We start from the raw sequence: 10,716 nt of genomic DNA on the forward strand, positions 1-10,716 counted from the left end.
ATAAAAATTGAGGAGATAGATCTGTGGGGACCATCAGCACTTACGGACACATCCCCAGAGGAGTAGCCGGAGTGGTAGGCAACCCAGAAGAGAATCAGAAGAGATGCCAGGAGAGATTGAAGGAGGAGAACATGGTGCACAGGATGAGTGCTGCCAAGGAGCTCCTCGGGGCATAAGTACACACCAAATAGCTGCCTGCATCACGGCTCTAAGTGCTGGGGATAGAGGAGAGTCCTTGCCTTTATGAAGGAAGTATAGCAGACATAAACAAAGGGTGTTTGTTTTTTTTCTTTTGTATTAAGTTTTTATTGGATTATGGTTGATTTACAGTGTTGTGTTAGTATCAGGTGTACAGCAGAGTAGAAGACTTTTTTAAAATGAGTATTTTTAAAAAGATGACTATTTCAAGTAGTAGTGACAGCTAGAAAGAGAAAGCAAGGTAAAGGGATAAAGAGATTAGAGAGGCTTCCCTGGTGGCTCAGATAGTAAACAATCTGCCTGCAGTGCAAGAGACCCGGGTTCGATCCCTGGTTTGGGAAGATCCCCTGGAGAAGGGAGTGGCAACCCACTGCAGTATTCTTGCCTGGAGAACTCCCCATGGACAGAGGAGCCAGACGGGTCCCTGGGGTCACACAGAGTCGGACACGACTGAGCGACTTAACGCATGCACGCTAGAAAGACCTGGAAGAGCCTCTTCACAGAGGTGAGATCTGAACCAGGACCTGGCTGGGCTGAGGAAGATGAGGGGTGCTGATCCCACAGGCAGAGGGGCAGAGCACAGGCACTGAGGCAGAACCAGCAAGATGGCCACTGTGATCAGAGTAGGGAGTGAGGGAGAGCACAGGTGATGAGGTCACAGAAGGGCGATGGCATCTCACGCAGCGCCCCGTAACGTGCAGGCCACAGAAGTTACCTGTCTGATGGGGCGCCCTGGCAGGTGTTGAGCAGGCCTGTGAGTGCACTTAGTCTAAGAGGCCCTCCTGGCTGCTCTGGGGAGAAGAGACTGGTTGGCAGTCAGTGGGAGCAGAGAAGTGAGGAGGCAGTGGCAGTGATACAAGTCGGAAGTGGCGGACAGAAGGGCAGCGCCGTCAGTTGACCAGTGAAAGCGGAGATAAGAATTCCGAGCAGATTGGAGTGAGATAGCTCAAGTGGAGGTTTTTGGTCCCGGCAGCCAGGCGTGTGGCAGTGTCTTGAGCTCTGAGGGCAGGCCTGGGGAGTGGGGCGCTGTGATGAAGAGCGCTGGTGGTTTGTTACGAAGGCAGCAGTGACTCTGCCTGAGTAGTTTCGGTGGAGCAGTGGTGGCCAGGGGCAGACTAACGTGGCATGAGGAGAGGATGGGTCATGAGGAGCCAGCCTTGGGACATTTCCTGAGGGAAGTGTTCTAAGGGGTGGTGAGGGATGGGCTGAGAATATTGAGAGAGCATTGGAGAAAATCTCTTGACAGAGAGGGGGTTGTTCAAGAAGAGGTGAATTGTGGGAACAGTGTTTTGCAAAAATGAGAGATGGGACTGACTTCATTCATAGAAGAGTTAGCTTCAGGAAAAACAGATGTCACTTCCCCTGGGTCTGCCTTTAGTAAAGGTGAGAGGAAACTGAGGGATTGCCCCTAAGGTTGAACTGCCTCTATTAGTGCCATAAAGTAGAGAGGTAGACCCTGTAGGGAGATTCGTTCTTAGTACTGGAGCATGCTGAGTTCTCTGGGGAACAGGGGCAGAATTTCACTAAGGGTATATAATCTCAGTAACCATGTTTGAAACACAGTTGAGTCTGGAGAGCTTTGGCAGATTTGAGCTGTCAATCTGATAACACTCTGATAAAAACTGGACGTTTTTCTTTTTGTCAGATGGCATATATTCTCTTCTGCAGAGGTAACACCATCACAGCTTATGTCTTTAATCTTTACTCAGCTGTTAACTTGGTCTGGTTCTTTATAGAATAGCCATTTGACACATAAAAGAAGCCATGAAGTCATCCCACAAACTACCTGGCAGATTTAGAGGAGCCCCAGTGATTTAGACACTGGCAGCTCTTAACCACCTTAGAACCAAACAAATTGACTAAGTTGTAGAATACGTAAGACAAATGAATTAGGAAATAATGGAGATGTGAGAAATAGGGGATATGAAAAAAAAGCTCTTTGTATGCATGAGTCTTCCTTTGAAAGGCACCAAATGTGGTAATAATGTAAAGCTGCTTTGTACTGCCTGTCCTGCTGTGCCACACAGCAGCCACTGGGAGGCTCTCTTCACCAGTTACCATCTTCAAATTCATCCTCTGAAGAGAAGATAAAGAACTGCTCAGTCTTACCAGAGTTTTACATACTCAGGCTTTACGTAAAATTGCCACGTACCCACCACCAGTATGGTAGGTACATTGCACACGGTACGCACTCAGACATTTACTGAACGGTTGAACTGATGCTGGGCTATATGTGCTGCCTTTTACAAGTGGGAAAGTAATAACACAATGCCTGTCTTTAGAATGCCCTATGCTGAGACATCCTTTCATTCCTGTGACCAGAATTGGGTTGGAAATTCACATGGGCAGAGTAGAAATACTAGACTAACAGAAATATCTGCCTTACAACTGTGACCTGGCCTTTGGCCTTAGCCGGCTGAGCAAAAGTCTCTGTAGAACCAAAGAATAAAAGACATGTTAAAAACAGATGAAATCTATCACTCCTAATAATTCTTATCACAGCCCTTAAACTGAACTAAAATCAAAGATCAGTCCTCTACTTTTGCAGGTTTACTTAGAAAGGCTTTTAACTTATGCTGAGATCGACATTTGCCCCACTAACTGGAAAAGAATTGTTTTGGGAGCCATTCTTCTTGCCTCCAAGGTTTGGGACGATCAGGCTGTTTGGAATGTGGACTACTGCCAGATCCTCAAGGACATTACAGTTGAGGACATGTGAGTTTGTAAGGTTACGGTGAACTGTCTAACCATTTTCCAATACCTCATTTGCTCCCATAAAGTTTACATCTTAAGAAATGGTACATTTTAAGAAAGGTTACATTGCGCACAGAGCTGAATTAGGTATAAATATAAAATTAGACTTCTGTCTAGCTGTAGTATAACCATTTGTATTTCCCATCATTAATTAGTTAAATCTTGGTATGTTGTTATTGTCATACTCTGCTTGATAAATTGAAATTACTTTTCTGGTGGTTTTTGCCAAACATTTTACAAGCTCACTGCCAGAACAACATGATGCAGTAAATAATTTCACATCTTTCTTAAAGCTGTCTACCAGGTCCAGTCTGTTTCAAGAGGCACATGTCTGGCCTTGGAAGTTAAGTGGTCACTGCTGAGGTCTTAGCACCTCCAGACTACTGAGAGGTTACAACTTCAACTTGAGTCACACATTGTACGTTTGTTTTTGCAGGTCTTTTCTTCTTTTGTAATCTGAGGTTGTATCTAAGGTTCTATTGTTATAGAAACCATGATGTACAGATAACCACCCAGAGAGGTTTCAGATCTCTGTGTTCTGTCTCCTCCGCTGTTAGGAGTGTTCCCCATGTTTAGAAATAGAGGTCTGCTGAATTAGAAAACTCCTTTGTTCAGGTACCCCGGGAAGTGTCACTGGGGCCTTACCCGGGGCACTCAGCAACCACAGCAGCACTTGATGGGGCCTTGGGGAGTTCCTCACAGATGGCATGCTCACATGGGCATGGAACATCAGGCTTCCAGTCTGGCTGCGGGGAAGGCCCCGAGGGTGGGAGGCAGCAGGAACCAGAGAGGTTTTTGCAGCAGACTCTAGAAGTGCTCACTTGACAGCGAAAATGTCCTTGTGGGTGGCATTTAGGAAAACGTAAAGGTGTACCTCTATTATGGCGAACAGCAGAGGACGATCAAGGTCATAGCAGGCAGTGGCAAGAGTTTATTTTTGTTACCTTTGCCCCTGACTCTTAATTCAGAATTACCAAAGTGCATATTTACAACTGAAGCAAATAAGCTTGTGACTAAGAGAAGGGACCAGTGATTGTTGGTAGCTGTCAAAGTGACTTTTAGTGAAAATGTCCACTTTGGTGATAAAAAGTGTCATGGTGATGTTGCTGGTAGCCACCTTAGTATTATGGCAGATAATTCGAGATGAGTAGAAGTACTTTTGGAAGTTGTAGAAACTAAAGTGACATTGAGCGCCACTATCATCCATCTTTAAACTGGTTCCTTGAAGGAAGGAGAATGTGTAATCATAAGCACCAGGCCTGCCATGATGGCAGCTGAAATTTTCTCAGAACCTACAACTAAGCATGGGGGCTCTGGGTCCAATTACAGCATCAGAGAACACGCAGGGAAGCGTGTGGGTGTTCCTAGCTGTGAGCCCAGTAGCACTGATGGCAGTGTCTAGCTACAGGAAGAAGCTAATTGTAAACAGCACTTTCCTGTGTAAAACAGAATCACCAGGAGCTGTGTTCATAATAGGCTGCTTTTGTTTATGATCTTTGGAAACTGGAAAGCATTACAACCAAGTGTGCAAGTCACATTTGTCTCATCCCCCTGCTGTTGGCTGCTGTTTGTAATGGTCTCATTTTGAGTCTAAATTGAAAAATTGGCATCTATCAGCTTTTCCTTAAAAGTTTTCTAACATCCATGTATCTTGTTTGAATATATTTCCCTTCAAAAGAATAAGTTAAACTGAGCAGCTGCTGTTGAGAAAATTTGCTGTGCCTATAAATGGCATGCTCTTCAGTCATCTAGTCATTTAAACAACAACCAAAACCACAGAAGATGCGCATTCTGTAGGCCTAATGCTTTTCAGTAAGTAAAGCTCTGTTAATAGACATGTTAATCCTATGAAGTACTGTATTTCCACACAATTAAAATGTATTAGTGGAAGAGAATATAAAAGGGATAGTGAAGTGCATTTATTCCTGTAGTAAATTAAGTCCTGATTAGCTGATTATAAAAACATTATCTGATTTACATTTCTATAGGCTTATGGCCATATGAACAGGAAATTAATTTTGGAGGTAGGTTCAGTTAGGTTTAAAGTTCAACAAATGAGAAACCTCTTTTCTGCTCACACTCTGCTGTCCACACAGGAGAACATCAAGCATTTGATGACTTATCCAATGGATAAAACATTAACACTTTAAAACCAGGAAACAAATATATTGAAAAATAAGTCACTCTCATTTGTCTGGGTATTTATCATTTTTATGTAATTAACTCTTTAAAGTGATTGCTGTGAAAGTGGTAAGACTTACTCCGATTTTCTTTACTTAAATATTAGACAAGCAAATGACTGTGTATGGTCTCATAGCAAAGACCTGGCTCCCAGCACCCTACTTTCCCACTTCATTGAATTCGCCCCCTGCGTGCATATGCACCTTCTGTCCTAGCCAGGGGCGACCGATGGAGCACAGGGGAAACTGCTCCATCAGAGGTCATATGCTCAAGTGCATTTAAGCTAGCCAAGACGTCTACCCTTAATCCTGCTGCCTCCCATAGCTTAAAAAGTGTATCCCATCCTATCCCAGGAACACCTTCTCATCCTACTGGGGTTAAGAGGAACAGAAACTTGCATTCTGCCCTTTGCCACAGTCCCCTGCACTGGGGCAGGGGGAGGGGATTCCCTTTCCCATCGAGTGTAGCTTATTTATTTATTTATCTGAGATGAATCCTTGTTGCCTCAAGAGTCTTCTCCCTTCAGAGATAATAGCAGTGGCTCTCCATGGCTCCATTTGTTGCCGTGGTGATGTGCTTACTCCTTTTGTTGGCATGTCTCTACTTCAATAAGCCCCTTCCTGTTATCGGCCCGGTGAAAATGTCTGCAAGTTCTCCAGAGCTAATAAACAGCATACCTCATTCCTTTCATCTGATGACTATAGCGGGGCCTTGTGAGTGAGCGTGGAGCATGAATGCACGGCTGCACTAATGGAACTCTGAAGAATGAGCCCCCGAGTCAGCAGCACGGGTGCATAAGAGGGCTGTAACCTCTCCCCCCTTGTCCCAAACTCAGAGTGCCAGGACGCAGAAAGAACCACAAATAGCTGTACCTTGTTTGAACATTAGTGTATTAATCCAGCTGGGGAGCCATTATTTGTTTCAAAACAGTATGTAGAGCTGTTGTAGTGGCTCAGAATGGGGTTTCTGGAGATAGCCCAGTTGACTAAAATTGTCCTATGTTGGTTTTGTCTTGTCCTCCTCCCCCAGGAATGAGATGGAAAGGCACTTTCTGGAGCTCCTTCAGTTTAATATTAATGTTCCCGCCAGTGTTTATGCCAAATACTACTTTGACCTTCGCTCCTTAGCAGATGACAACAACCTGAATTTTCTATTTGCTCCTCTTAGCAAAGAGCGAGCACAGAACCTAGAGGTAAGACTGTGGCATCACTAACTGGGTTTTCTGTCAGCCACCAAAGCCAACATCTGTGGCTAACTTACACTAAGCAGTGACTATTAAAAGGAACAGCTGTTAAATTAACAGTTTGAAGAGCTTATTAACCCGTTGGCATCTTATTCCCTGTGTCTTTTATGGGTTAGGGATCTCACATTATTAAAAAAAAAAAATTAGATATTCTCTTCTGGAACCATAATTCAGAATGTTTTAAATCAGATTTAATCTGTTTTTAATGGTTTTCCATTTGAATAGCCACACTTACTGGAGAAGGGAATGGCAACCCACTCCAGTAGTCTTGCCTGGAGAATCCCATGGACGGAGAAGCCTGGTGGGCTACAGTCCACGGGGTTGCAAAGAGTCGGACATGACTGAGCGACTTAACTTTCATTTACTATAACCATAACAGGCATTTACATATAACCATACAGGCATAATTTCTTTATAATTGTATCCCTAAATCATATGTACATTGATAATCTACTTACCACTCTTAACTGTCTTAGCTTGCAGTGTGTGTGTGTGTGTGTGTGTGTGTGTGTGTGTATGTGTATATATATATATCACAGTCCAGTCCCATGAGTTTATTAGACCAGAAGCATCAGTGGCTAACCTGCAAGACCTGTACTTGGAAATTACAATGTGGGTTCAGAAACTGGATGTAGAAAGTACATGGGTTTTTAATGGAAATGGTAACATACATGGGATGAAGTAATTTGTAGTGGTGATTTGAAGAGTAGTTTGAAGTAGCTTGTGATTTCTGGTGGGTATACAGCAAACTGAAATGAATACATATAAAACTGACACTTTTTCTGGTACCTTGGTACTTTAGAATAAGACGTTTTTCCATGGTAATTTACCTGCATGTGAAATAGCACCTTGTAGTGCTTTATCACCAGACCTTTCTTGCCTTCAACACACACCTACCTCATTAAAATTTTCTTAGAGTGTATAGTAAGTAATGAAGACTGAATAGAAGTTGAATAGCTGGATAAACACTGATTTTGCTCAGGTGTGTTCATTATGTTTAAGGATCTAGTATACAGGTAACATCATATTAGATGTTAGATGGGGCCTATTTTGGAAACGCAGTTTTTAAGTAAGTTCCTCCCTGCCCCAGCAATCTCATCATAGCCCTTCAAGGATATTACCTTAGGGAATCAGCAGTGTAGATACCAGCTATCCAGAGTAGCAGTAACTGTGAGCCTGAATGAGTGCAGATGTGTGGTTTATCAATGATGCTTTCTATTTTTAAGGTTGGAACTTTTTTCCCCCCTAATTATACCTATGTTCTATCTGATTGACTTTTTTAGGCCATCTCCAGATTGTGTGAAGACAAATACAAAGACTTATGCAGAGTTGCTGTGAGAAGGTCTTTCAGCGCTGATAATTTCATTGGTATTCAGCGCTCCAACGCCATCCTCTCATAAACAGAGAGAGGTGAGGGGTTGTAACATCATGAACCCCTTGTAACAATGGTGGAGAAATACCACCTCTCCTACTCAGAAACCAGCAAAGTTAGTATTTTCACCTAACAGAAAGACACTGAATTCAAGAGACTCACGGACAGCAAAGATTATGGTCATAGGAAAAAACTGGACCTTGTCAATGCAACACACTCTTCTGTCCTTTTTAATGTAAACAGAGTTACAAAAACCACTCCAAAGCTAAAAGCTCCCAACCCACCCACAGATATTTGCTTACTATGTAGGCCGATAACTGTGAACTATGTGAGGGTTTTTTTTAATAGTTTAAATTTTTAGACTTTAAAGACACTAACTATAGAACTTTTACTTTTTCCTATTTTTCTTGCCCATATTGCTGCATATTCCTTTAGAATCAATGCAGTATTACTATTCAAACATGGGACTCCTAACAACTCATAAAGCCACTTAGGAACGGACTGTTGTAGCATTGTTAGGTTTTGAAGGATTCTTCCTCCCTACTATTTCATTGAAGCTGCTAGTCATTTTTGGCAATCAGTTTAAACCAAAAAGCTGCTGAATAACACTTGTCATTCAGATTTTTTGCAAGCACTACTTATTAGCATATTAGCATGTTTGGGATCATAAGCAGAAAGTATGTTGTTACCTACATCTATTGGGTCCGTGCTGCATTTCTTAACTCTAATGGTGCTTCTCATTTTCTGATGATTTTCCTCTTTGTTAAATACTTGTATTAAAGGATATTTTCATAATTCCAGCCAACCTGTTAGCCCAGGAATAAGCAGATAGTGAAATAGAAGGTGTCCCAAAAGTCTTGGTGCAATTTTAAGCTTTAATATAGTGTGTTTGGACACTCCAAGACACTGCTGCAGAAGTATAAATGCTACAGACACAAAACATCACTTGAAAGTGTACTTGAATTTCTTCTAAACTCATTTAATTTTGTAAATCTTAGATGTTAAGCTTTTGATTTTAATTTTTTGTTTCAGCCCCTCTTGAAGATGGCAAACAATGGGCTGAAACAAAGAATTAAAATTAAGAGCTTAATGTTTAAAATTTACAAAACTTAATGAATTTAGAAGAAATTCAAGTAAACTCTCAGGTGATGTTTTATAAGTTTGTAGCATTTATACTTCTACAAGTATCAGAGCTTCAAATTGCACAGAGACTTCAGGAGGATATCCTGTATCTTTATAGACCTGGCCGCCTCTTTTTAAAATAGTCCTTTGCCTGGCTGGGCTGTTTCTCTGCTTGAGCACCTAAGTTTCTTTTTTCTAGGTTTGGTAAAGGAATTATGAACAGTAGCATTAATTCTCCTGTAATAAATTGGAAGGAATTGGACCCTAATAGTAGTGATAGGAAAGTGAGTGATGTGAAACAGCGTTTCTATGCTGTGTGTTGACCTGGCTGTAGGTGTGTTCTGTTACTTGAGGAAAGATAAATCTTAGGAACCCTTACCTCAGGCTGTTTAAAACACAGGGTACCACTTAGCCACCAGGAAGCCCATTAAAAGACAGGGAGGTCCAGTAATCAGTCTTTTAGGAAATTGGTAATGATGTCACCTAAACTTGAAACATTAAAAAAAAAAAAAAAAAAAGTGTTCTCAGCTATGTAAAATCTTTCTCCTCCCACCTTCTCAAATGTAATCCTAGGAATTTTGCCTGTAAACAAAGCATTTCTGGGCCAGAAATACTTTCTCTCTTTATAGCAAGGCTTTGCATTATATTGAGTGCCACAGGTTCCATCATTTTTAAAGGACAGAGACATAAATGATAAATAATGGATATAAAATATTACAATCTACCACCTCAAAAAATACTGTTTATGGAGCTTGGAGATTCAAGTATTGATTGCAGTTTTATTTTGAAAAGAATGCTACAACTTATGTGGTTTTTCTTCCTCATGTTTATATTAAAAGAAAAGCTAATAAACTCTATTTTAATTAAAATACATGGCTGCTGTGTAACTTCTCACTGTTAACATATTATGGTTCTGCCTAGCTCAAATGTTTTCAGTCAGCTCTGATAGGCCTTAAAGCATTTTCCGACTGATCATTCAAAAGTTGTTTTGACCGTTGCCTTTAGTTAAGAGGTAGGCATTTATTCCTTTGGCTTATGTTCTTTTCAACCAGAAGATAATTTAGTACACTTAAAACCACTGGCTGTAGTGCTCAGTGGTATAGTGCATTAGATGGCACTTTGGAATTGTGTGTTATTGTACCAGAAGGAAAAAGCACATTGGAAGATAAAAGGTAAAACACAGAAAGAAGGGAATTACAGAAATACTGTTGAATCAGAACATGAGTTATTTGAGGATTTTCAAGCCATTGAACAGGAAAGAAAATGGAAGAAGAGGAAGTAGAATTGCAGTTATAAAAAGGGTGACTTTTAAACAAGCCATGTAATATACCAAATCACCATAAGGTTTCTTTAAGACCCTAGTCACCGCACTCGAACAATATTCCATCACTCCTGATAGTATTGCTGTGTTTTCATCCACCTTAATTCACTACCTAAGGTCAGATCTTTTAACTTTATTCTTGATAAGCTGTTGATTAGGAGAAATGATCTGAATTAGTGCAAGAGGAGGAAAACTATTACAAATCAGTTACTAAGATAGTTTGTACTGTGTAATAATATGCCAGTTACTAAGCAGAAATGCTGACATAGCTTGAGTGGTCAAAGGTTAAAAAAAAGTTGGGGTACATTGCTTGGACACGACTGTAGCTTCAAGACAAGTTAGTAGAATCACTAAAAATTGCTCTTTCAGTGTTAATTCTAGAGACAATAACAGCCATTTTGATAAATGGGGAAAACTTAAAAGATTTAAACATCACTGAAAGTAGGTTCTCATAAATACTATAGGGCATGGAAACTAGTTCCTAGTAGGGGCAATAGGGTAGTTTTGAGATTCCATACCCAGGAA

At 41.2% G+C, this 10,716-nt stretch overlaps 1 protein-coding gene across 3 annotated transcripts in view; it reads left to right on the forward strand.

Annotated features, from left to right (window-relative positions):
* CCNYL1 (cyclin Y like 1) overlaps positions 1-9,739 on the forward strand; it is a 36,004-nt gene extending 26,265 nt beyond the window's left edge. For 2 of the 3 annotated variants that reach the window (XM_004004867.5, XM_004004868.5), the window contains 3 exons: positions 2,747-2,913; positions 6,163-6,325; positions 7,660-9,739. In XM_004004867.5, coding sequence (XP_004004916.3) covers positions 2,747-2,913; positions 6,163-6,325; positions 7,660-7,776 — 447 coding nt within the window. In that variant the 3' untranslated portion in view covers positions 7,777-9,739. The remainder of the gene's footprint in view (positions 1-2,746; positions 2,914-6,162; positions 6,326-7,659) is intronic. The other variant, XM_042244107.1, reaches the window with a different exon arrangement.
* Positions 9,740-10,716: the final 977 nt, after the last annotated feature.

This window comes from Ovis aries, chromosome 2 (assembly GCF_016772045.2).
Source record: "Ovis aries strain OAR_USU_Benz2616 breed Rambouillet chromosome 2, ARS-UI_Ramb_v3.0, whole genome shotgun sequence".
Lineage (NCBI taxonomy): Eukaryota > Metazoa > Chordata > Mammalia > Artiodactyla > Bovidae > Ovis > Ovis aries.